This window comes from Dama dama, chromosome 29 (genome assembly GCF_033118175.1).
Source record: "Dama dama isolate Ldn47 chromosome 29, ASM3311817v1, whole genome shotgun sequence".
In the NCBI taxonomy this organism is placed as follows: Eukaryota; Metazoa; Chordata; class Mammalia; order Artiodactyla; family Cervidae; genus Dama; species Dama dama.
The window spans coordinates 70005195-70033062 of NC_083709.1; the positions used below are offsets into that span (position 1 = coordinate 70005195).

General features: G+C 47.2%; 1 protein-coding gene across 1 annotated transcript in view; it reads right to left on the minus strand.

Moving 5' to 3' along the window:
- Positions 1-11122: 11122 nt before the first annotated feature.
- Positions 11123-27868, minus strand: part of ANKS6 (ankyrin repeat and sterile alpha motif domain containing 6) — a 53404-nt gene continuing 36658 nt past the window's right edge. The window contains exons 13-15 of the mRNA XM_061132864.1: positions 25739-25806; positions 23297-23413; positions 11123-16290 (exon numbers count right to left, since the gene is read on the minus strand). Coding sequence (XP_060988847.1) covers positions 16186-16290; positions 23297-23413; positions 25739-25806 — 290 coding nt within the window. The 3' untranslated portion in view covers positions 11123-16185. The remainder of the gene's footprint in view (positions 16291-23296; positions 23414-25738; positions 25807-27868) is intronic.

Sequence of the window (27868 nt, forward strand, 5' to 3'; positions counted from 1 at the left end):
GTAATTTGCATTTCTCTCAGTCTCTGGTGAGGCAGAGCATCTTTTCATATATTTATCAACCATTCAAGATTCTACCTCTCTGAAACTGCTTTTTCTTGGTTTCTTTGTGACCTTCATTTAAAAAGAAATTTTTCATGTAGTCAAATCTATTATTTTTTGATTCTTCCTTTTTATTGAGGTATAGCTGATGCACAATAATATGTATGTTTTGGGTGTAGAACATAGTGATTCACAATTTTTAAAGGTCATATTCCATTTATAGTTATTATAAAACATTGGCTATATTACCTGTGTTGTACAACATGTCCTTGTAGTTTATTTATTTTATGCAAAGAAGTTTGTACATCTTAATCCTCTATCCCTAGCTTGCCTCCCCTTCCTTCTCCCCAGGTAACCACTACTTTCTTTTCTACATCTGTGAGTCTGTTTCATTTTTGTTATATTCACTAGTTTTTTTTTTTTTTTTACTTTTTAGATTCCACATATAAGTGATATATATAATTGATATCATACAGTGTTATCTTTCTCTGTGTGACTTATTTCACTTATCATAATACCTTCCATGTCCATCTGTGTTGCTGCAAATGGCAAAATTTCATTCTTTTTATGACTGGGTAGTATTCCATTATATATACGTACCACATCTTCTTTATCAATTCATCTGTTGATGAGCATTTTTTAATGTTGCTTCCATGCCTTAGCTATTGTAAATAATGATACTATGAACATTGGGGCACATGTATTTTTTTGAATTAGGGCTCTTTGCTTTTTGCATCTTATTAAAAATTTCTCCCCACACACCAGGTCTTTGACCCTGGGCAGGTGATGTCCCTTTGGTTTCCTATACTGCAATTCTATAAACCTACAACTGCAGAGAGAGAGAGGAAGAAAATTGGTCTTTTCTCCAGATTACCTGCATGGCCCCATTTTGAGCTATTGCCTCAGGGAGAGTCTCTGCTCTGTTCCCCAGGCTGAGTGTTCCCCAGTAAAGAAGGTTTTGTTTTCTGGGGTGTTAACTTTCCAGAGAACATACTAGACATCATCTTCACGAACAACGCCAAAGTCGGAAATAGCACGGCAGAATATGAAGAAAGATGCATGGAACAGAACTGGTTTCCAAATTAGGTCCCTCTCAGGAAATGGAAAGAAAAGGGAGTAAATAAAAGTTGTAAGTTTGCATTTCTCAGTTCTCACTTTCCTCAGGTGTCATGTCTCAACGAAATATACCTGTCCCAAGTTTATTTTCATTTCCATAATTCCTTCAAAGGGTTTAGAAAGTGATATATTTCACAGTTGTGACGAGACAAAAAGGGCTTTGGACTTAGATGTTCCACAGACCCCAGTCTAACAAGCAGCTAGTTTGTGATTTTTCACAAGTACCATACTTCTTTGAGCTGCGGTTTTACCTGACCTGGAAAACGAGATGTGCTGTGTATCTCTTTCTAAGATGCATCAATCAGAGAATAGAAGCGGAAATGCTTTGCAACTTTTATAGTTTTTTAAAAGCACCCAGACACTGGAGTTACTCTTTCCTCTTTAATTCTCACAATCACCACAGGAAATTTACTATTTCCATTTTACAGCTGGAAACACTGAGAGATTCAGAGTTTCCGAGAGATTCAGTTCTGAAGGATCAAGCAGCTAGGATTGCTCTGCTCCTGTCCTTGGGTGGACTGGAAACATTGAGCTATTTGGTGTGAAGACTAGCTCTTCTATTAGATATTTCTCCAGTTCTTTCAGACTGAACCACTAACTCCTGGGAAATGTGAAGGAGCTACAGTTCCCATTCTCCTGTCTTGGGAACCAGGATGGAAACAAATTGCAGATGGTGCTGTCCAGACCTATCCTCTGCAGCTTGGGCACTCTAGCAGCCCTGGCAGCCCCAGGGATCCCCAAACCCAGCTGCCAAGGCTTGGGGGCTCCCTTGAGATAGTTACGAAGTGGTTCCTATGGCTCCAATTAAGTGGAAAAAAGATGGGAGGACTCACCTACCCCAAGGGGCAGAAAGCGAGTATGAACCCCAGGAGATGCAGCTTCCAGTGAACACAACAGAACCCAGAAATGGCCAGAAGCATCCCCCAGGAGCCAGGCTTCCCAAACTCCACTCCTAGGAGATGAAGCTGCCCACAACCCCATGGTGGGACACAGGATCAAAAAATCTGAGGGCAGAGTCTGGGTGGCTGAGGGTGCGGTGGGGCGAGTCGGGGGTAAACGTAAGCACGGGCATCTGCTCTGGCACTGGTACCCTTGGTGTTAGCTGCAAGCTGCGGCTACAGGTCCCAGAGCCTTGATCGAGAGCAGCAGCCTCTTTCCCTTTAGACTGTACAGAGTGTCTCCCTCCAAAGCTTATTCACAGAAAATCCCCAGGACCTAGCCAGAAAGGAGCTGAAGTGCCAGGGCTGATGTCTCTCAACTCAGACACCGGGCAGCTGATAAACAAGGCATCAGGGTGAAAGAGCTTTAGGAATATGGGATCTCCTTTCCTTTCTTAGAAAATAGCTATCAAGTCACAGAATGTCAGAGATGAAAAGTCACATCAAACCTGCCTTATGGTACACATGGGAGAAACAGGCTCAGAGAGGGCAAGCCAGCTGGCAGCAACCACGCTGGGCCTGCATTCCCAGGAGTGTTCTCTGCTCAGATGATTCCCAGCAGCCCCCACGAAGAAGTCCTCAACCACAGGAGATTTTCTTTTCTTTTGTTTTTTTTGCTGGATGGGGGCTGCAATGAAACCAAGATATTCCTATAGATTTTGAAAACTCAAAGGCATATAGCCCTCTTGTTTTTAAAATTTCATCTTGATTCATTTGGGCTCATGTGGTTTACAGAAACCTTGTTTCTTACAATAAAAATAACAAAGAAATGATGGCTCCCTGTGTCAAATCTCTGGGAGGTGTAGGACACAAGAAACATTCTGCTCAGAGAGTCTGTGGGGAACCAGAGAAATCCCAAGCCTAATGTTTCCCAGGGAGTAGCACTATGATGCTGGAACAAATATCAAAGGAAGATGCAACTGGCAAAGTGGAAAAACAGTGATTTAAGAATTGAGAGATTTAGGTGCAAGTTTCAGTTTTGTCATTGATGTTCTTTGCGACCTTGGGCAAACAACGTCCCATTCCAGGCCTGATTCATTACCAATAATTTGGAGGAATGAAAACAGGAGGCTCTCTAAACACCCTTCCAGCACTAGCTCCGACTGGAGTCCCAGGTCTCTTCCTGTTATCCCTGGACACCACCTCCAGCCTTCCCTCTGTACTTGCAAAGCCTGGGCGGAGGTGAGAGGGTGTCTCCCAGCTATGTTGTATCTCCATTTAAAATCAGATTTATTCAGTGACTTGCCCACTTTTCTCAGGAAGTGACAGCTGATGCACAAGGAGTTCCTGAGGTGCTTTGTCCAGATCTAACCAGGGAAATCAAGGAAAAGACAACCTCCAGATTGCTCTGGCTGACGCTGCTGCTATAAGATGATGTTAATTCTGCTGTTTATAGAAATAAGTCCAGTGTGAGTTGAGGCTTTTTGGTGTGTTTAAAGCCAGATGGTACTTCCTGCCTTGATCAGCCTCAGAGCTTTGGTTCCCATGACAACCTCCAAGTTCCACCTACTGCAGCTTCTCCATTCTCTGAGCTTCTTCCTCTTCCACCATTGTGCCAGGGTCCCCGGAGAATAAAGCCACTAACTAGCAGCTTGTGCTTGGGACTTTACAGCTTACAACGCACCCCAGAATTTATTACTTGATTTACTCCTCACCACAGCCTTGCCAGATAACACTTGCTATTTCCTCCATTTCACAGATGGGAAAACCAAAGACTCAGAGATGAGGCGATCTGCCCTCTCAGCCGGCAGTGGTGTCAGCAGGACTCAAACCCAGGTTTTATGACTTTGTACCACATGTACCCATCAGACCACCTACTCACTTAGGATTCCTGCGGTCAATTCCATACATATAGGGATCTAGATCAAGGTGTGACATCCTTAGGAAAGTTATTTAACTTCTCTGTACCTCGCTTTCCTCATCTGTAAAATGGGTAGCAATAGTGGTCCTTCTAGATGGACGGGAGGATTGAATTAGCAAAACCACAGTAGGGCTTCCCAGGTGGCTCAGTGGTAAAGAACCCGCCTATCAATGCAGGAGACACTGGTTTGATCCCTGAGTCAGGAAGATCCCCTGGAGAAGGAAATGGCAACCCACTCCAGTATTCTTGCTTGGGAAGTCTCATGGACAAAGAAGTCTGGCTGGGGTTGCAAAGAGTCAGACAGAACTCAGCAACTAAACAACAGCAAAACCACAGTAAATGTTTGCTGAGAAACCTGGGTGAGTCTCAGTTCTGTTTGAACCATGCTGTGCCCTCGGGTGGGTCATTTTGTTTGCTGGCTCCTGCTTCCCCCTCTGTAAGAGCTGACAGCATCACAGTGCTCACATGGAAATCACCTGTGATGAGATTAGGGCCCAGAAGGTGCCCTGGAGGGACACCCTCTCACACTGCAGCTCGTATATGGATCCTCTGGGGACCTTGTGAGGATGCAGATGTTGGCTCAGGAAGGCATTTCTCACCAGCACTCAGGGGATGCCGAAGCTCCTGGTCCATGGCATGCTTTGAGAACCAAAGCCATAGTGAGGAAACCACCATGCAAGTATTATTAACGACCAGTAATGCATAGCGCTCAGTGAAGCTGTCTGGTCCTGGACTTTTGTTTACAGATTCAATTTTACTTTTAGTGATCAGTCTGTTCAAATTATCCATTCCTTCTTGATCAAGTTTTGGTGGGCTGTATGTTTTCAGAAACTTGTCCATTCCTTCTAGGTTGCCCAATTTGTTGGCATATAATTATTTATAGTGTTCTCTTAGGGATTTTTGTATTTCTGCAGTATTGGTTGTGATTTCCCCTCTATCATTTCTTATTTTGTTTATTTGGGTCTTCTCTCAGTTTCTTCGCGAGCCTGGCCAAAGGTTTGTTGATTTTATTTACCATTTAAAAAAAAACAACTCTTGGTTTTATTAATTTTTTAATTTCTATTTTATTTATTTCCTCTCTGATCTTTATTATTTCCTTCCTTCTACTGACTTTAGGTTTCTTTTGTTCTTCTTTTCCCAATTCTTTCAGGTGGTAGGTTAGGTTGTATATTTGAGATTTTTCTTGTTTTTTGAGGAAGGCCTGTATCACTGTGAACTTCCCTCTTAGCACTGTTTTTGTTGTATCCCACAGATTTTGCAAGATTAAGTTTTCATTGTTATTTGTCTCAAGGTAATTTTAAATTTCCACTCTGACTTCACTGATTTTTTTAGTAGCATGTTGTTTAGTTTCCATGTAACCATTTATTTTTTTTTCTCTTTCTGTGGTTGCTTTCTAGTTTCACGCTGTTGTGGTCAGAAAAGATCCCTGAAATAATTTCTATCCCCTTAAATTTGCTGAAGCTTGCTTTGTATCCTATAATGTGGCTTATCCTACAGAATGTTCCATATGCCCTTGAAAAGAATCTGTGCTCTGGTTTTTGTGGATGCAATGTCCTGAAAATATCAATTAAGTCTAACTATTCTACTGCATCACTTAGAATCTGTTGTCTTATTGATTTTCTGTCTGGAAGATTTGTCCTTTGATGTCAGTGATGTGCTTGTCTCTCACTATTATTGTATTCCCATCAGTTTCTCCCTTTATGTCTGTTAGTATTTATGTATTTAGGAACTCCTATATTGGGTATACATGTGCTAATATCCTCTTCTTGTAGAGATCCTTTTATCATTATATAGAGTCCTTATTTCTCTTTCTTTATGGCCTTTGTTTTAAAGTCTACTTTGTTATGTGAGTGTTGCTACCTCATGCTTTCTTGTCATTTCCATTATTATGTTACTATCCAAAGCAATCTACAGATTTAATGTGATCTCTATCAAATTACCCATGACGTTTTTTACGTAACTAAAACAGATAATCCTAAAACTTATATGGAACCATAAAAGACCCAGAATTGCCAAAGCAATCTTGAGGACAAAGAACACAGTTGGAGATACAACACTCCCAAATTTCAGACAATACTACAGAGCTACAGTAGTCAAAACAGTGTGGTACTGGCAGGAAAGCAAACAAACGGATAAATGGAACAGAACAGAGAGCCCAAAAATCGACCCACACACCTACAGTCAATTAATCTTTGACAAAGAAGGTAAGAATATACAATGGAAAAAAGACAGTCTCTTTAGCAAGTGGTGGGGGAAAGCTGGACAGCCACATATAAACCAGTGAAGTCAGAATACTCCCTCATACCACAGATAAAAATAAACTCAAAATGGCTTAAAGACTTGAATATAAGATATGACACCATAAAACTCCTAGTAGAGAATATAGGCAAAACATTCTTTGACATAAGTCATAGCAATGTTTTCTTAGGTCTGTCACCCAAGGCAATAGAAATAAAAGCAAAACTAAACAGATTGGACCTAATCAAACTTATAAGCTTTTGCACAGCAAAGGAAACCATAAACAAAATGAAAAGACAATTTACAGACTGGGAGAAAATATTTGAAAATGATGTGATCAACAAAGACTTAATTTCCAAAATACATAAATAGCTTATACAACTGATAAACAAAAAAACAACCCAATCAAAAAATGAGCAGAAGACATAAATAGACATTTCTCCAAAGACATACAGATAGGCAATAGGCACATGAAAAGATGCTCAATGTTGAGAATTATGCAAATCAAAACTACAATGACATATTACTGCACACGGATGAGAATGGCCATCATTAAAAGTCTACAAATAATAAATGATGGAGAAGGCATGGAAAAAAGGGAACCCTCCTACACTGTTGGTGGGAATGTAAGTTGGTACAGCCACTATGGAAAACAGCATGGAAGTTCCTTTAAAAATTAAAAATAGAGCTACTATATGATCGAGCAATCCCACTTCTGGGCACATATCCAGAAAAGATGAAAACTCAAATTCAAAATGATACACGTACCCCTATGTTCATGGCAGCACTATTTATAATAGCTAAGACATGGAAGCAATCTGAATGTCCACCAATAGATGAATAGCTAAAGAAGACGTGGTGTATACACATACAGTAGAATGTTACTCAGTCATTAAAAAAGAATGAAACATGCCATTTGCAGCAACATGGAAGGGCCTAGAGATGATCACACTCAGTGAGGTAAATCAGACAAACACCATGTGATATCCCTGATATGTGGAATCTAAAATATGATACAAACGAATTTATCTACAAAACAGAAACAGACTCACAGACATAGAAACTGATGGTTATCAAAGAGGAAAGGGGGAAGGAGGGATACATTAGGAGTTTGGGATTAGCAGATATAAGCTATTATACATAAAACAGACAAACAACAAAGTCCTACTGTATATCCCAGGGAACTATATCCAATAAAAGAATATGAAAAAGAATAACTGAATCATTTGGCTGTATACCAGAAACTAACACAACATTGTAAACCAACTATACTTCAAATAAACAAACAAATAAAGCAGAGTGCCATGTCCATAGGCCTCCAGTTATAAACTTAGTTGAAAATTCAAGAAATTTGGAAAGCCCACTGGAAGTGTCAGCAGGAACCCATTTGGAGGGTTTTTCCAGGTGGGAAGTTTCTATCAGGAGAAGGGCTCCTTATGGGTCACAGCCCCAGCCCACTGGAAGTGTCAGCAGGAACCCATTTGGAGGGTTTTTCCAGGTGGGAAGTTTCTATCAGGAGAAGGGCTCCTTATGGGTCACAGCCCCAGCCCACTGGAAGTGTCAGCAGGAACCCATTTGGAGGGTTTTTCCAGGTGGGAAGTTTCTATCAGGAGAAGGGCTCCTTATGGGTCACAGCCCCAGGCTTTGTGCATCCTAGAACCCCCACAGGGTTCTTGGGAAAGATATATCTAATCTTGAGGCTCAAAAGAGGATGTAAAAAGTCAGCGTGTTATATCAAGTACCTCAAAATATACTCACCGGGATGGGGTGGGGTGGGGTGGGGGTGGGGTGGGGTGGGGTGGGGGTGGGGTGCGGATGGGGATGGGGGGGTGGGGTGGGGTGGGGGTGGGGTGCGGAGGGGGTGGGGTGGGGGTGGGGTGGGGTGGGGGTGGGGTGGGGTGGGGGTGGGGTGGGATGGGGGTGGGGTGCGGAGGGGGCGGGATGGGGTGGGGTGGGGTGGGGATGGGGGTGGGGTGGGGTGCGGAGGGGGTGGGCTGGGGTGGGGGTGCAGGGTGGTGGGGTGGGGTGCGGGGGGGGGGTGTGAGGAATCTAAGATCCCGCTTGCCGCGTCGTGCGGCAAACAACAACAAAATCCCACAGAAGTCGCTTACCTGAGGAAGCCGCCATCATGTACAGGACGGGCGGCACGTCTGCCGCCTCAGGCGGCCTGACAGACACTCCCCCAGAGGACTCCCTGTGACTCGGGCTCTCGGCCACTGTCCCTTCTGAAGAGTGAGTAAAGTTCGCTTCCCGACACCACCTCAGCAGTGAAGCGAACCTCCAGAAGCTTCAGGAACTCTGGAGTACCGTCTCCGGTTCCAGGTTCTTCGTTACAGCTCGGGCGCCTCTCCACACACGCTCCGCCTCACACTCACCGTGCCCAGCTCCCAGGCCCGCCTCCGCGGGCGCGCACCCTGAGGGCACGCTGGCCTGCGGCGCCTCGCTCGGGCAACGGTCTGGCGGTGGACACCTGCGGCAGGGCGCGGAACGCGGAACCGGCCGGCGGCGGCGCGGGCCTCGTCACCGGACGCGCGGAGGCTGGTGGTGGAAGCGGGCCTCGGGGCACCTGGGGCCTGTCGGCGGCCTGAGTGTCCAGGCCGGCGCTGAGACTCAAAGGGAGTGTTTCTTATTCCGAGCAAAGTGGAGACAATTGTTCTGTGGAAGGACTACGGACAAGTGAAGCAGAGAAGCCCCGAGGCGCGTGCAGATAGGAAATGGGACCAAGAGAAGTGGCTGGAGGGCAAGGGAGCATGAAGTGCCGCACCGAGCAGTCCCGCCTTCCCAGGGGGTCGCTGCCCCCGGAGCCCGGGCGAGGCGGCCCCAGCTCCTTCCTGCGTGTTTTCCGTGCCGGGCTCTGCTTGAGACCGTCAGTCTGGACACCTCTGATGAGGGGGACAGAAATGTGGGTGTACACACGGGCAGAGGGGAGGGAGCAAGACCACCCGTGGATACCTGTCCTTCACACTGAAGAGCAAGGACGAGAAGTGAACCCTAACAGAGGGGTGGAAGACCAGCCAGGTCATGAGCTCTCCTTTGCTTCCTTGTTTAAAAATTACAGCAAAAAATACGTAAAGTTTTACCATTCTAACCATTTTTTAAAGTGTACAGTTCAGTGGCACATTGATACACCCATCACCATTACCTAGTTCCAGGGCTTTATCCTGACCCCAAAAGGAAATTGCCTACACGTGAAGCAGTGGCCCCCCATTTCCTCAGCCCCCAAATCTCAGCTTTCCATTTCTATGGATTGACCAAGTCTATACATTTCTTATAAATGGAAATCACATCCTCTGTGGTCTTTTGTGTCTGGCTTCTCCTTTTCTTGGCTTTTTTCAAATTTCATCCATACTGTAGTGTAGATCATTACTTCTATGGCTGAACAATATTGCATTGTGTGGCTAATCCCACTTTTGTTTATCCATTCATCTATTGATGGCCATTTGGGTTATTTCTACCTTGTAGCTGTTGTGAATTGTGCTGCTATGAATATTTACAAACCAGTTTTTGCTTGAATATCTGTTTTCAATTCTTTGGAGTAGGAGTAGAGTTGCTGGGTCATATGGAAGTTTGATATTTATTGAGGAACCACTTCCCCTTCTTTTTATAGATTTTCACAGACTCAGGACGCTGGAAAGGACTCAAAAGTGATCTAGAACAATGTTTCTCAGATTTTGGATTTCACACACCTGTAAAACTAAAACTACCATTACCACCACCCCCACCCTTCAAAGTAATACAGACTTGTGTCAGGAATAAGGCCACCCTCATAAAATGAGTATATTTCAAATCAGGTAAACTCTTTGCCTTGTACTTTTTTCCCTATTACCTCCACCATTGGGTCATTTGGCAGACACTTGCCTGGTCCAATCTGCATCCAAAGTCCGAGTTTCCCTCTCCAGCTGCCCTGGGCTTGAGCAGCCTCTGGGGGCCCATCTGGGGGATGCTCTCCCTTCTAGGTAGCTCTGGTCCCTGGAATGTTCTTTCTCATGGACAGTTGGTCCTACTCCCAAGGTCTCCCCAGTTTTTGCTCCCCACTCTTGGACTGCAAGGAGATCCAACCAGTCCATCCTAAAGGAGATCAGTCCTGGGTGTTCATTGGAAGGACTGATGTTAAGGCTGAAACTCCAATACTTTGGCCACCTGATGCGAAGAGCTGACTCATCTGAAAAGACCCTGATGCTGGGAAAGATTGAGGGCAGGAGAAGGGGACAACAGAGGATGAGATGGTTGGATGGCATCACCGACTCAATGGATGTGGGTTTGGGTGGACTCTGGGAGTTGGTGATGGACAGGGAGGCCTGGCGTGCTGTGGTTCATAGGGTCGCAGAGTCGGACACGACTGAGCGACTGAACAGAACTGAACTGGGGGTCTCAGACATTGGCCTCATTTCACTTGTTTTGGGACTGGGACCTATGTGACTTTCTGTTTCCCTAATGCTCTATATGGCTGAATACAGCCAGCATGAGACACTGACAGCAGAAGAGGTGGAGATGAGGGAGTCACCCAATTTGTAAAGATTCTTAGCAGAAACAAAGAGAATCTCCAAGCTGTATGGGTGTGTGTGTGTGTGTGTGTATAGTATTATAGTATTTCATGAACACCTCTCCTCCCCCACACACACACAAAGTTGTGAACAAGCTATAAAGACTAACAAAGCTTTGTTTTGTGGTTGGCTTGGCTTATCCCAGTTCAACATTTCTGTGTGGCAAGTTAGCAAGATAGCATGAGGAGAATTCAGAGCTGAGGCCTGCACTCAAATCAATCTTCCCCCATTACAGGGTGACCCTGGTGAGGTTAATATGTGTGCCACACTCACCAAATTGGTGGAAAAGGGATTTTAAGGCAGACTCATGAGATTATCATGAAGGTGAGGCTACAGAAGTGCCCAGCACACCATAGGCACTTGCTCCATAACAGTTCTCACTGGAAGAAATCTGAGCAGCATTTTATACTTTCTATGAGCACAATCAAAGTGAGAAGACATTATTTAATATACATTCGGCAAACAAAAATCCTTCAAAGAATCAAGTCCCTTTATGGAAAAACAATGATAGAAAGAAGTGTTTGACGGTGAGGAACATGGGGACACACAGAAGGGCCGAGACAAAATAGCACTTGGGTCTCTTATCATAGGATCCAGTGGCTGTGCTGAGGTCAAGCCCTGTCCCAGACACCTGGACAGTGGGAACAAGGTCTCGCAAGAGGATGGCCATGCCCTGTATCTGTGAGCCCCCGGGAGGCAGTTCCAATGGGAACTGGGAGGGACCTTACACGGAAGGGATTTGGCTCAACCCACTGGGCAGGAAGGACCCTGAAGAGGGGCCCTGGGTGGTCCCTGCCTTAGGAAGGAAGCCATAAAGGGGACTCACCACCCACCTCCCCTAGGGAGGAGATTCAGTCCCTGGCTGGTCCTGCAGAATTTGGTATCAACTTCAATAGGGAAAGAATCAGGTCTCTTTATATGCTGACTAGGATCTGTCGGTTGAGATATGATTATTTTGCCTGAAAAAAAAATACAGGTGGTGCTTTACAACACCTTCAATCTGGGCTGCAGAATCTTCCTAGGAAGGGTCCCAAGCCCTCAAGACGTGCTTTCTTGGAAGGTCAGTGTAGATGTCCACAACTGTCTAGCCCAGGCCTGGCCTGCTTGGCAGTGTCCATAGGCAGCTCTGAGGCAAGAACAAACTGGAGGAGTTTCCTGCTTCCTTTTTGCCCTGGATCAGCTCCTGTAATCAGGCTGGAAGGCCTTCCTGCTGCTTTCTGTCCACCCAGTGACATAAACACCAGAGTCAGCCACAGCTAGAGGGTGGGATCCGCCACCAACCCTCACTGCCTCAGGGCTCCAACGCCAGCATAGCCACCCAAGCTGCAGCCATCTCGGGCTGGAGGCTGCTGCTTCTGGCCTCGCCCGCCTGGCCCGACTGCATCAGGGCAAGCAGGAGTAGGCAGAGGGAGAAACAGGCAGAGAGATTTCAAATCGGCAACCACCGTGGAGATTTCTCACATCTGCCGAGCTCCATATAGTGTGAAAATGGTCTTCCCCTTCATCTGACCCTCAGAACACTGCCCCCCTGGGAACCAAAAGGGAAACCGAGACTCAAGGAGGGGAAGAAACACAGCACCCATTAAGATGCAGCTGAGCCAGAACCCAGTGCTAGGACTGGCTATAGATACAGTGCTATGCGTTTCAAAGAAAAGAACCAAAAATTGGAGTAACAGATATCTAACATACCCCCAATGTTTAACCCACAAATGTCATACACTGCCTGCCTTCACACACACTGTCCCAACTGGGGAGCACTGTCTTCCCCGCATACCAGCTGTGCTGACTCCCCCTTTTGGACCCAGTCTTTCCAACAGGGCGCATCCAAGCCAACCTGAGGTGTCAACCCACGATGTCCTCAGTCGAGCACACACACCTTTATTGTTCCTCACGGACACTTACGTGCTTGCCTCCTCTAAGATACTGTGGATTCTTTGAGAGCAGAGGTGAGTGTTTTTCTTTTTTTTTTTTTTTTTAAATCTTTTTTTTTTTATTAGTTGGAGGCCAATCACTTCACAACATTTCAGTGGGGAGGTGAGTGTTTTTCATCTCTGAATCCAAAGCACAAGCAGAGGATGGGCACAGGGTAAATGCTCAGTAAATGTACGGTGAATGAAAAAGCAAATGTCTTCTTACAAAACTTGCGGCCTCCGTGTAATGGTCTAGTGCTGAAGCAAGGAGGTGGGAGCCTTCTCCTGGCCACTGGGGACAGGGCTCAGACACGCAGCACTTGCCAGACAGGACACCGTACCAGCACTGGGAAATGCTGCTCTGACCCTGCAGGAGACACCCTGGATGCAGAGCCCTCTGGGCAGGATCCTGCTCAGATCCTCTCCATCAGAGGATGCCCTCACCGTGATGTCCCACTGCCAAGCAGAGAGGTGCTGGGAAGAGGCAGTTTACCAAAGACTCTGACCCAGCTAAAGGCCTTGAGCACCCCCTGGGCCCACCCCCAGCTGCTGTGAGGCCTCATGACTGCAGCTGCCCGGTCACAGCAGGGTTTCCCTGACAGTGTTCAAGGAACCCGTCTTGCAAGAGTGCTATGAAGCAGCATTCTGTGATCAAACATGTGGGAAATGCTACCAGTCATATCAACTCAATGGACATGAGTTTGAGCAAACTCCAGCAGATAGTGAAGGACAGGGAAGCCTGGTGCGCTGCAGCCTGGGTGGCAAAGAGTTGGACATGACTGAGCTACTGAACAACAATGATAGTATGGCCCCCTTGAAGAGATTCCCCCACGTGTGGAGCTTTAAGGATTCTGAGGTGTATACAGCAAACATTACGTGACTGGGTTTCGGTATCTGCCAAACCTGTTAAACACAGAGCCTCACTCCCACTGTCACATATAAATTCCCTCCTCCTTTACTTTTTATAAAAAAACCTGTTAACATTCTATGGAAGTAGGGTTTCAAGGAACATACTTTGAGAAATGCTGATGGATCACCTCATAGGGCCACCACGAAGTGGGTGACCACGGTCCAGAAAGGGTGCCAAGGATCTCTCACCAACCAGCCCACAAACTTCTTGGGAGAAAAAGACTCAGAACCACTGGGTCCAGTGAAAAAGACGAAGGAAGCAGCTGCTGTGAGCCTGTTTTCCCATCTGCCAAATGAGAATGAGCAGACTATCCATCTGAGGTCACTAGATGAGATCTCGGAGGTGCACGTTTGTGGAAAGCTGACCCCCAGCACAGCTCCTGCATGTGACACAGATTCCATCAAACTTACCCAAGTGACATCTGCAGATACAGGATGAAAAGGGCAGGAGAAGAGCAGAGAATGGACACCAAACCTCACAGCACCCAACTCAGGGGTCCGTGTGTGTTTTAGGGACAAACAACCGTACACACACTGATGGGCTCTGAAGATATGAATACATTAAAACCATGAGAACCCCTGGTGCCTCGAGCCCCAGGAGTCTGTAAGAGTCGGCAAAAGCATGGGCTCAGAAGCCCACTAGACCCAGGTCTCAGCCAGCTCCGCTCCTTCCCAGCTGGGGAACTGGCCTACAGCTCCGCTCTTCCGTGTCTGTGTCCCCAGCATGCAGGATGAGGTTAAACCATGGCGGTGCCCAGGCTGGGGGTGAGGACAGATGACGCTGGGGTCAGCGGCCGCACAAAATAGGTGCTCAGTGAGTGTGTCTCCTTAGAGAAGGCTGGGATGCGAGGAACATGTGTCAAGGCGTCTGTCAGTGATGTCTAAAATAAAACCTCTTTCTCCAGTCATGCAGGAAGTTGGCTTCTACAGGGGGGAGGATGAGAGGACGAAGGAGGAATAGCACCTGCTGGATCCACTGATGGGAGGGAGAACATGATGAGACTCCGGGAAGCATGGTCATGACTGCCTCTAGCAGCCAGCAGAGGAGGAAGGGGCGCTCATGGCCAGGAGAGGGGGAGATGAGAAGCTGTACCTAAGGAGACCAGTATGCAGCCAAGTAGAGATCACAGCAAAGGTGACGACGCTGCAAAGGCTCCCATCCACTGTGCATGTCCCACAGATCAGGCACTTGATGCACGCTGGCTCTAAGCACCAACAGAGAAGCCAAGTTACCTGACCCTGGCCACACAGCTGGCCAGCCACGGGGCTGGACCAGAACCCTGAGCCTGAGTCCAGAGCACATGCTCTCTCCACTTGTCCGTGCACCCCCTCAGGACAGGACCATCCATTCACATCTTCTCTTGCTGTCCGGGTCCTCAAGGGTGGGGACTGGATCTGACTCATCTCTGCATCCCCAGCACATGGCAGAAATGCGGCAAGGGATGGTCGAATGAATTACATGCTTGAAAACATTTCAGAAACCTGTTGGACCTAAAAGTCAAAGTCCCTTTCCCAGAATATGACATAGTATAACACTACACGCACTGATTCCCTCCTGAGGAATGTGGCCTGAGGAAAAATTCCAAATTCGCCTAGAAAATGTGAGCACCTAAGTCCTTCTACAATGTAATATATGAGTTTTCTGCTCCCACTCAAAGTGGAAAAGCCCTACAGTGTTATGGGGTGAGCAGCGTGGAATATCAGAGCATTGTCTTGCCTGACCACAGACAAGGAGACTGAAGGTCAGGAAGGAAAAGAGATTCCTCAAAGTGACACCTTGGGCCTCCCCCTTTTCCCTCTACAAAAGGCTGCCTCTGCGAGAAAGAAAAATGCATTCAGCACACACATCCTCAACAGCTGCTGTGTGCCGTCTGCAGCAGGTGCAGAGACACGCTAAAGCAGGGGCACCACACAGAACAGTCAGGGCCCCGGCGGCTGGGGGAGTGAGATCTGCATAACGCAGCTGGGAAAGGCTTCATCTGATCGGCGACATTAGGGACCATCAGGGATAAGTTAGAAGGCCTAAGGGAAGCTATGGAAGAGTGGCTAATCTTGCCCCAAATACATGTTCCCCCATTAAAATACAGAGTTCTGTATTGTGAGGCCACCACCTGAACATGACTACACTTCCCAGTCTCCTCTGCATCCAGGTGGGGCCGCGTGACTAGGAGTGGCCGATGGGACATAAGAAGGAGGAACCAATGGAATGTGAGCAGTTAACAGCAAGACAGCTAAGAAATGCTTATGCCTTCTTTACCATCCCTTTCCCCTCTGCCAGCCAGAAACAAAGACTCGGAAGCTCCCATAAGCTCCCATGAACGGCAGAGCCAGAGATGAGAAGAGCAGGGTCCCTGAATCACCATGTGCCTCTGCCAAGCAGAAGCAGCCACACTGGACTTCATGGGAGAATAAGTCTCCACCGTGTCGGCCTTTTGTTACAGCAACAAGCATCACCAGCTGCTGCAGCAGGCGGGGGAAATGGGTGTTTCAGGCATGGGGACTAAGGCACAGTGGTGTGTCAAGGTGTAATGTGTTTCAGGAATGGGGAAGGTCTGATGATGGCGGGAGCATCGGCCATGGGAAGAGGATACTGAGGTTCAGAAAGCTCACGCTGCTGACCACGAGGAGGGTCACGTACAAGGATTGTTTCCAGGGGCCCTGGTGTTGCTGGCGCTGCTCTCGAAGGAAGAGTGGAAACTGTGAATGGTTTCCTGTAAAATCTGTCTCTCGCGTCCCTGTGGAGGAAATTGAAAACAGACACAGAAAGTCTTGTTAAATCTTTTAACCATTAATTCAGTTGACACAGTGCTGTTAACATTTAACTCATACTTGAAAAACCCATGGGCGTCTTGGGGAAAACAAATTACCTAATTGAAAGAGCACTGGGTTTAATAAAAACATTCTGAGTCAGCACCCACAAACACAGCATGCCAGGGCTGGAGAGCCCCCCAAGATGCAGAGATCCAACCTCCCAGAGGAGGATGGGCAGCAGAACCCAGAGAGCAGACATGACTTATCTCGGGTCATCTGGCCCAGAACGGACACCTCCTACCCGGCCCTGCGCTGTGCATATTTCCAGGGAGTTTTCCAGGAGCCGAACTTCCTGATACAGACTCAGAGTCTGAACTGCCTTGACTCCCCCTTGTCCAAAAGATGACAGGTCCATCTCCATAGTGATTCACTTCTCACCCCATCCCTGCAAACTCCCCTCCTAGTTGCCACCCTTTACTCACACATTTTAAGATGGGAAAAGAGGGGGGATGTGGACATTACTTTAAGTCCAAAGAACATCTTCACTGAATACGTAACTGAGAGGCAGTGATACAGAGTTAATAACAGAGACTGGAATCAAACAGCCTGGGTTCAAATTCCAACCCCTCCCATTTACAAGCTGGGTTACCTTGAGCTAGGTACTTCATCTCTCTGCGACTTAATTTCTATAAAATGAAGATGATAATTATAACTTAAAGGGTGCTGCTGACATTGGGCTGTGTGGGTGGGTAGCAGGAGGCTGGCATGTCCTGACCTCAGAGGGCAGTAGTGTAAATTACAAAAATATTTTTAAACCCACAAATAAATGTGGTCAAAATCTAAAGTGAAACAGCCAGCCAGCGCGAGTTGGCTGTGTGACACAGGAGCCCAGCCCAGTGTTCTGTGACGACCTGGAGGGGTGGGATGGGGTGGGAGATGGGAGGGAGGTCCGAGACAGAGGGGACGGTGTATGCCTGTGGCTGGTTCATGATGATGTGTGGCAGAAGCCAGCACAATGTTGGAAAGCAAGTATCCTTCAATAAATTTTTTAAAAAATAAAGCAAATTAAAAGTGAATAATCTCTGGAAAACTATTCCCTGCCAAGAGTAGGGAGAAAAAAAAAAAAACAAACCTCTATCAAACATGACTAGACTTTAACCTTCCTCTTCTTTCATTTCATGGACTGCCCTTTCCAGACCCCCAAGCAGGGACCTCTACTGCTGATGAGGCTCCTGGACACCCGGAAGGGCAGGAAGAGTCTCCCTTCACAGAATCCATCCCAGACACCTGGAAAAGTGCCTTCAGGACTCCATCAACACACAACTAAGGGCTATGGGGCAAAGGTCAGAACATCAGAGGTGGGGCCAGAGGGCCCCGAACCCCTGCTCCACCACTCACTCTGTGTCAGGCGTGACCCCACGCTGCTGAGTTTCTATGTCTGTAATAGGGGAAGGCATTGCATGCTGGTGCTGTGATGTGGCTCAACCTGAGATAATGAACGGGGTGAAACTGTGCAAACTGCAGAGGGCTAAAAAATAAATAGAAGGGATGACAGCCACGTCATTATTAGACCACCTTAGCCTTAATTGCTTGAGAAATGAGGTCAGGGTGAGACAGGGTTCCAGCGCGCGCCTAACCTCAGGAGTGAGCCGTAGATGATGAAAACCATAATCACTCCCTGCATCCACAGCTGATTGAAGATGATAATGATAATTGCCCTTTAGAAACCCCAGGCTTCAAAGGACCATCCAGATAATTCTCAAAAGAAAAAAAGCAAATGGCCATTAAAAGTAGAAAAAAAAAAATGTTCAGTCTGTCTAGTAGTTAAAGAAATGCAAATTAACACAAGGCATACTTCTTGGCCTATCAAATTAATAAAAATTAAAAAGCAAATGCATAGTACCCAGTGCTGACAAGGGTGCCCCTGGAACTTATATCCACAGCTGGTGCAGATGTTTACTACCTCTTTCTGGAAGGTATTTCAGGATGAAGTACCATATACCACGATTTAGACTATTTGGCTCCATAATTTCACTTTTTTTTTTAGATATCTATTCTGAGGAGATAATTAGAAAGGCTCATACATGAAGTTGCCCACTGCAGCACTATCTATATAAAGTTTGAATATCTACATATTCAACAAGTAGGGATTAAAGAAAAATAATTTTAGTGCATCCTAGCAAATTTTATTATATTAAAAGAGTTCTTAATGACATGGATAACTGCATATATTTAACATTAAACGCAGTAAGTAGAATATAAAATTATAGATTTAAATTTATCTCAGCCACATAAAGAAAAATACTCAGCACAAAACACTGCAGAGTGATCTTCCCAAATACCAACAGCACTGGCCTCTGGGTGGCCAAATTATGATTCCTTTGTAAGTTCTTTTTCCCTTTCTGGTACTGCATAAATGTAGTACAATGAATATACACAGCTTTGATAATCACCAAAAAATGGGAATGGAAAGAAGCAATGGCTTAGGAGCAACTAAAGGTGAAATTCAGGCTATCATTTCTGGTTAACCTTTTCCAATATACCACTTGTTTGAAACTAACAAACTAATAAGCAGACTCTGCTTATTCTAACTCGAATACTGAGGTGGGTTCATCAGGAAGTCAAATGGCTTGCAGGCGGAGGGGCCACACAGCTTTGCTAACATTCACATGGCTGAGCCAGGTTTTGGGTGAATATTCATTAAAACAAATTTGTTTTGGCTGAAATATTCAAACTTTTTTGATTATGTAAGAAATACATTTTACATCACAACTCATGTAAATTGATGCAACTGAAACAAGCTTTAGTCTTCTCACCTGCAGAGAATGTTGATACTTTCTACTCTATTCTACTTCCCTTGTTAAAATGCTGCTCATGAACTACTAAAAAATTGATTCCACAAGCCCCCAGTGTGCTGTGGACTGCAGCTAGAAAGACATGGGGGTGAGGGGGCAAGGAGAGCTGGGCTTATCCTCTCCCGTGTGTCCTGAGTTCTCAGATACGTACAGAGCATTTGAACCACAGTGGGTACTCTCTTGGCCAAGGTTGGGTTTCAGAAGTAAAAGGATGAACGTCAGGAGAAGCTCATGCCCTGGAGCAATCAAAAAGACAGGAGTTGGGGTCAGGCGGGTCCAGCCCAGAAGAGAAGCGGCCCCAGGCATCCAAAGAGCTCTTAGAAGCCACACTCAGTCTGGGAAATACTTTGCTCTTTCTAAGAAGCAGCACAGACTTGCAATGGTGAGCTAGAGTAGGGAAGATACACTTGCTTTTGTGACATTCAGCTTCTCCCAATCGCATCTTTGCTCTCAGACACAGTTGATAGACACGGTCTTCATTTCCACAGGACTCTGGCACTGCTGACCCTCCAATAATAGGGTTATTATACGGCAATCTGTTCAGATCAGCCCCTTCCCCTTGTACCGATCTCATGGGGGATCGCTTGACTTTGCAGGGTGGATACTGCCTGTGGGGAGGACATGGATGTCCTGGCATGTTGGAAGCACCTGGTAACTTTCAGCTGGGAGGTGGTCAGCGGAGAGCCCCAAGAAAGATCACTGTTATGGGTTAAATGTTTGTGTCCTGTGTTGAAACCCTAACCCCTCAAGTGATGGTGGTGTTAGGAGGTGGGGCCTTTGGGAGGTGATTAGGATTAGCTGAGGTCATAAGGGTGGAGGCTCCCGTGATGCCATCCATGTCCCTATGAGAAGAGATAAACAGAGATTTAGCTTCTGTCTACTTTGGGCCACATGAGGACATGAGAAGGTGGCAACGTGCAACTTGGAAGAGGAGCCTCACCAAACTCAACCACTCTGGCAGCCTGGTCTTGGACTCCCAGTCTCCATACTGTGGGAATTAAACTTCAATGATAAGCCACCCCAGCTGAGGTACTTTGTTTTGCAGCCTGAACTATGACAATCACCAACAGCTGTTACTCTGCTTCTCTTGACGGGGCCCTGTTTAGTGAGCAAGAAGGGGGGGGCCAATGGATTTGAGAGAAAACTAAAAAGAAAAGTCCTAGTCTGTACAGACTTTAAGAAAAATATCCTCCTGTGGAGTGGGGCTCAAGACGTCATATCATCCACTCTGACGATGACTATTAAGTTGCCTAAGATGTGCAAACCAACCCAGTGTGTATTCTTTTTGTGATTCTGGACCAAGGAGGCCATGGCCACAGACGGCAGAGGGGAGGTTCCAGAAATGCTGGCAGTTATCATCTACCAAGACTCAGACCCTGGACACCCAGCTCCAGTCTTCCCACGCCCTCTAAGGTCCTTACCAGCCCTCCATCTATAACCTCTTTTGTCCTTCCTTTTCGACTGGTCTAGGCTTGGCTTTCCTCACCTCCATGCTCTCCTTGGCTCACACGTCTGGCCCTTGCAGGCCTGAAGAAGGAAGGATCCTAACTCCTGAGCTAGAGCCTCCTGACCATCACTCACCTCGTCCTCCCACAGAAGCCTCTGTGTACTTGACTGGGTTACCCCGCGACCACGCTGGGAGCCTCATCTGTCCCCTCCGGCCTCCTCTCACACCAGGCTCCTTGCTCTCCATGATTCAGCCACTTCTTTAGCTCTTTTCATTAATCAGTTTTTAAAAACGTTTGGCCACGCTGCACAGCATGCGGGATCTTAGTTCCCTGACTAGGGATTGAACCTGTGCCTCCCGCAGTGAAAGCCTGGAGTCTTACCACTGGACCACCAGGGAAGTCCCCTTTAGTTCTTTAAATACACCACACATGTCAACACAGCGCCTGTGCACACACTTGCTTCCCTCTGCCCGTACCCCTCTCCTACCCCTTTGCCAGGGGGTTCTCATCTTCCTTCAGATGCGGCCCTCCGGCCCTTCCCCGGGGAGGTCTTCCAGGCACCCCCCTCTCACTGGCAGCTCTCACGGCAGCTTGCCTCTCCTGTGCTTGTGGGCTGCACCGAGGCAGGACACAGACACTGGATTCTAACCCTGGCTCTGCCACTCACTGACTGGGTGACTACGGGCAAGTTCCCTGACTTCTCTGGGCCTCAGTCCCCACATCTGTAGACTGGAACCAGCCGCAGAGGCCTTCCGCGAGGGTGACGTGAGTGACGAGACGTGATGTGCTCAGAGCAGTGCTGGGCTCAGAGTGATTCTCCATGCTCAGCACTCACACAGTACCTGGGACATGGCAGAGAGTCAAAGGACAAGTTTTTCATGAATAAATCAATGGTCCAAAGACTTCAGTGCTTGCTTCGGGTGATCCACACACAGTAAGCCACCCCAAGCTTTCTGTTCCCTGGATGAACCCTTCCTAGCAGCCAAGACCTGCCCATCTCCTGCCCTTCATGTCTAAGGCAAGAGCAGAAATGGTGCGGGTCTGGGGGTCAGGGCTCACAGTCCCTCTCGGAGCCTCTGCTTCCCTCTCTGTAAAGTGAGGCAGTGAGTGTCTTGGACAGGTAAGCAGAATCAAGGAAAAGACTCTACTTACAGAGCAGAAAAGACCTGCGGGAAAATACTCAGGCTCACATACGTGGGTAGCAATGCCAGCCACAACATTTGGAAGGCCCACTTCACAGCCTAGATGTTGTTGGTTAGTCTCTAAGGCGTGTCTGACTCTTTTGTGACCCCATGGACTGTAGCCATCCAGGCTGCTCTGTCCATGGGATTTCCCAGGCAAGAATACTGGCGTGGGTGATCATTTCTTTCTCCAGGAGAATCTTCCTGACCCAAGGATTGAATCTGCATCTCCTGCATTGGTAGGCAGATTCTTTACCACTGAGCTAGCAGGGAAGCCCACCCCAGAGCCTACAGACAAGCAAAACAGCGATGACAACAACGGCAGTAAAACCAGCCCCCAGCCTGAGCGGGCGAGGGGCGGGCTGGGGAAGAGCGGTAGGGTTGGCTGGGGGAGCTGCCTCCATACAGATCCGCCCTCCCCATCCCCAGCTCTGCTCCTGGGCTGAACAAGGGAACTGTGAGGGTACCGGTCCCCCAGATTAACCAAGGACATGTACGTGGAGTGATCTGCGAATGACAAGATGCTACATGGATGTTCACTTGCCATCGTCACTACAGGTCCGATCAATATTTCTGTGCCTACCCGGCAACATATAGACAGAACCATAAAACGGTCACAGTCTCTGACATAACCTCATGTTGTGGAACACAGCCTGAGGAACACAACAGCAGGAGAAAAAGCATAAAGGCAGGGAGGTCCAACCTGATACTGTTTACAATGGTAACATCCCATTACTGCCCAGCAAGTGAGGAGCTGTAGGCAAAGTGTGAAGGAGCATCACGTAAGCAAGTATATTGGCTTGGCCAAAAACTTTGTTCAGGTTTTTCAGTACGCTGCTATGGAATACGGGACAAAAAACTCCAGCCCCCAATAGAAGAAAAGGCAGAGGGCAGAGGAATGTGAGCAGCCCAAGAGCAACTGCACGGCTGCAGGGACCGGCGCCTCGCTTCTGTGTTTTGTCTGCTTTTTGCACACGTGCCTTTGGGTGGGTGGGGGTGTTGCAATCTTGAACTTTAAAGCTGATGACTGAAGTGCAGGGTGCCAACAGTAACAACAGCGACTGGCAGATCTCTGAGCATCTCGGTCCTGGCAGTCTGCCCACCACCCCCACCCTCCAGACCAGAAAGCTAGGCTCAGAGAGGGGTGCAACTTGCCCAGGGTCACTGTAAGTGGAGGAGCTGGGTCAGCCTGACTTGGGGGCCTGTCTTCATCAACTTCCACTGTGCTCCAGAGGGCAAAACCCAGCCCTGAGATGATTGGAGGGAATATTTGAACTGGATCCAAAGAGAAACCATCCTATGAGAAGAGAGGCCTGGGAAAGGAACGGATATACTGGAAGGCAGTGACCCGCTGGCCATGAGAAGTGTGTGAGTGGGGCCAGCCTCCACCAGGTATGTAGGGGAGACAAAATCAGACCACGAAGGTCCCTGGAACACCAGGGCCAAGGAGCCGAGTGAAGCTCTCGGCTGTTTGAAGCAGAAAGAAAAAGAGACTGAGAACAATACCTTGCCTGCGTTCAGTTCAGAAATTGCTGCCAAGATCTGCTGCCTGGAGCCGTCTGTCTTAATACCCAGCTCCTTCAGGTCCCCGTCGGTGAGCGTGAGGAAGGCTTCCATATCCACCTGGGCAGAGAGAGGGGGATTTGCTGCCATCTGCTCGGTGCCACCCCTCTTTTCTCCCAACCACAACCGGACTATCGCGATTATGAGCTATCAGTGCTTACTAGTAGTGAATTAATGATGATTCACTAATTTCAATTCCCGGCTTTATGCTGAATGTTTATTTGAAAATATCATTAAAAATAAGCTCTCCTCAGCTCTCACCCTGGAATGTTTAGAAGTGCATTCTGGAAAGACTCTGAAAATAAAATAAGTAAGGGAAGTCTCTGAGACGGTAATCTGGGTGACCAGGGTGGTAGAAAGTCAAGTCCTGCTGATAGAAAGTTCATCGCAACATTGCTGCACTTTGAACAGCACAGGAGGCCGACAGAAAATGCAAGTATACGGCGGTGCTCACCGTGGTCACCCCCCAAGGCCAAGAGAGATGCCGACTGTGGGAAGACAGAGTGAGAAAATGAACAAGCAGAAGCAATGAAGGCAAGAAAGACCGTGGAGAGCCGAGGCAGAGAAGGGCTCAGAAAATGGGCATCTCAAAGCTGTTCCATCCCTGGTTTTTACCGGAGAAATTCTAACATTTCTGGCATCCCTGCCGGGGCCTCAGCTCCAGGAGAAATTTCTTCCCTTCCTTTCAGTTTTCATTTTACTTTCCTGGGTTAAAAAAAAAAAATCTTGAACCAAGTTTGAGTCAGTGGGGAAGGGCCTGCTGCCGTACCAAACACCATGATCTCTCTGAGATGCAGAGAGGGCCCCTCTGATAACGATAAGCTCCCTGCATCTCTCTGGGGCTTTACAGACCACCAGGCACTGACAGGCTGAAGGAACAGGTGACGTGGTTTTGATGGAAAACATCTGCCCCCTGACCCTGCTGGACACTCCCCTCCCCCCACCATCCCAGACCTGAGGCAGAGACCCCACACCCAGCCCGCGTGTGGGTCCCCGTGGCCAGCTCCTCAGAAAGCATGGAACACATGAAATAAAAGCAGGCAGCCATCTGCAAACAGGAAAGATTTTTTTTGACAATGAGAAAAACTGCCACTGAAGCTTACGGCATCGAGAAGGCAGGAAGGACAGACTGGATAGTGCAGAAAAGCAAAACAAGGAAGAAAGTCGTGGCACCCCTGACTTCTTGAACCGAAACACAAACTCCTTAACTGGGTCTCAAGCTTGCCAGAGACAAGGTGGGATTCTCACGCCACATTAACTGTGACCGTTGTCGTGTACTAAACTGGGCACTGGAATGTTCTAAGCCCGTGACTGTACCCTGGTAGCTAATAGGCCCACTGAGGAGTTTTATTTCGCTGACAGTAAAAATTTTAACATCTTATTGAGATGTAATTCACTTACCATACAATTCACCCATTTAAAGTGTACAACTCAATGATTTTTTAGTACAGAGTTGCGCAATCGTCACCACACTTAATTTTAGAGCATTTTCATCACCCCAAAAAAGAAAACCCATACTCATTAGCAATCACTCCCATTCTCTCCTCCCCACATTCCCTGGCAACCACTAATCTACTTTCTGTCTCTACAGATTTGCCTATTCTGGACATCGCATATAAATGGAGTCATACCATATGTGGCCTTTTGTGACTAACTTCTTTCACTTAGCACAGTGTCTTCAAGGCTCATCTGTTTTGCAGAGTGTATCAGTACTTCTTTCTTTTTAATGGCCAAGCTACATTCCAGGGTAGAGTGATAACACATTTTATTTATTTATTCATCAATTGATGGGCATTTGGACTATCTCTGCCTTTTGGCTATTATGAATAGCGCTGCTGTGAACACTGTTTGAATGCATGCTTTCAATTACTGTGGGTATATACCCACCTACGAGCGGGATTACTGGGTCATGTGGTAATTCTCTTCAACATTTTGAGAAACTGCCAAACTGCAGAACAGTAATTTTTAAGAACGTGATTGTGAGTGCTTTTAGGATTGTGAGTGTGAGCAAACAGGAATTCTCTTAGATTAATAGACACTTTATGTCCAGATACTTAACACAGATTCATTACAGTTTGCTTTTAATCTACTTTAAACCTAAAAACTGGCTAGGCAATCCCCTTCAACTAAAGGAGAACAGAACAGACACAAACTTTACTACAGAGAGCAGAGCTCAAAATTACAAAATTTTATTACAACAAAACAAGCCGTAAGGTCCCCAGGACTTCACTGTCATGAATGAACCAAATGTGCTGAACACAAATTCTATTTCTTCAGCCATCTCAATGAAAAAGATCAATCCAGGCTTAAAGAATGACAACCTACATATTTAGACAACTGTTTTATGCTAAGATTTAAGTGGACACTCAAAAAGAATATGCTTACCTCTTGCTCCTCAAAAATGGGCTGATATTTCTCAAGTGATAATTTCTTAAGGATTCCAGTCAGTTCATCTTCAAGAGGGAAAGAATGTAAAATAAGGTATTTTAGAATTTGGTAAAATTGCCTCAAGAGTGGTCTTCAAACTTTCATAAAGTCGTGGTAATCTTTTTTCAAATGAAATTCTACAAGAAGCCCTGACACAGAAGACAGGACTGCACTGCACCCCTGGGGTGCGCTGCCGGTGGGTCTCGAGCTGCGTGCTGGTCACACTCCTCCCCCAGGGCAGGCTCCCAGCATCCCCCAAACCCCAGGTCGGGCTGTGAAGACAGAAGACGGGGAGCTGCATGGCCAGGCTGACTCTGCAATGGCTGCAGCCACCAAGTTCTCAGAGTTCTAGCCCTGTGCTCTATCCAAGAACAATTTTAAGTTATGATTTCTCGACTGTGGCTAGCTACACTTGGAATAAACACTCAGCCTAGCACCCCTCAGCGAGACGGAGAAAGACCTGGGGAGAACAGGCAGCTGGGCTTCAGGGTCAAGGTGTGGTTTGAGCATCTGGCGACTGTGGGCTTCCTGGAGAAAAGGCGGGTCTGAGGGGAACGGGAGAGCCAGATGGACACAGACCAGGGGAAAACAGAAGATCTGGGCTATCAAGTTATCAGACAGGGAGGGAGAGAGGGAAGGAGACCAGACCAGCATCTGGGGGGCTTAGAGAATCATCCACTCACACATTCAAAAGGGGTTTACCAGACTAGGCACTGGGGACTCAACAGGGACCAAAACAGACCACAAGCAAAAGATGACGGGTCAGCGAGGAAAAACAGAGCAGTGTCGGGGAGGCTGACAGGGGACGCGAGGATGCTGTTTTACAGAGGGTGGTCGGGGACGGTCTCTCAGGAGGCGACGTTTCAGCGGTAAACGAAGGAGCAAGCTGTGCAGACACCGAGGCGAAGAGCGCCGGCAGGATCCAGGCAGAGAGAACAGCAAGTGCAAAGGTCCTGGGGCAGTGGGTGCCGCTTACAGAGCAGTGGACCGGAGGTTAGGTGGCCAGAGGCCCACTCACTCATCAAGCAGCAAAGGCTACCGTGCCCGCTGCACGCTGGGGATGCAAGTACCGGCAGGTCCCTGTGGCAAAGGAACTCGACGTGACTGGGAGGAGATGCTGAAGAGGGTGACGGATGATGCGCCGTGCTCACCATCAGGCACCCTGGACAGGATACCCATCGGCTCTTAACAACCGCACGAGGCAGACCCTATCACTGCTCCCATTACAGATGGGGACGGACAGAAAGCTGGTGCCGTATCTCGGGTGAGACCACACCACTAGTCCACAGCAGCGGGGATGCAGACCCGGTGGTTTAGCTACCAGGCCTCTGCCACACACCGCTCTGCCACAGGTGGTGAGCCCATGGTGAAGGGCATGACGAAGGGGACAGAGAGGACAGCTGACCCGCCCAAGGGACCAGAGAAGCTTCATGGAAGAGCTGCTAATGAGCTATGATGTTATGAGATGAAATGAGTCCCAGCCCACACATAATCCATTATAGATTCAGGATGCCTATAATGCTGTTCCCTCCATGAGTCTCTCTTCACATCTGTGTGCTGGCTTTCTGGGAGGGGGAATATATGCATGTATGTAGATACAAAACTTTACAGCAGATTTTACTGATGGAAGGATGTATGTGCACAATTTATATATGATAATACATTACATGAAACTCTATATTATAAACTCCATATAGCCAGTGCCTTTATTGGATATCAGGCATTTTACTGAATGTCTTCACTGATTTTTGGATCATTCTTGTAGCCAGAGCCAATGAGTATAGTTCCTACATGAAGGCTTGCTGATGCTTCTGTTTAGGTGAAAACGTGAGATGAAATGAAACGACGAAGACAAATGTTAGAACTTCATGTGAGCAACTTTGCTCAGTCAGATAAAGGTTTTCAAATCCTGAAAAACTATTTAGACTATTTTCTCAATTTTCAGTGCCAGAAGAGCTATAGACATGACACTTTAAAGTTTAACCTGCAAAATCAACTTTGTCTAGATGACATCCAGATGATCAATACAACATTAACTCAAGTCCTGGTGGGTATCTGCTGATTTCCATGGTGGAAATACATCAAGGC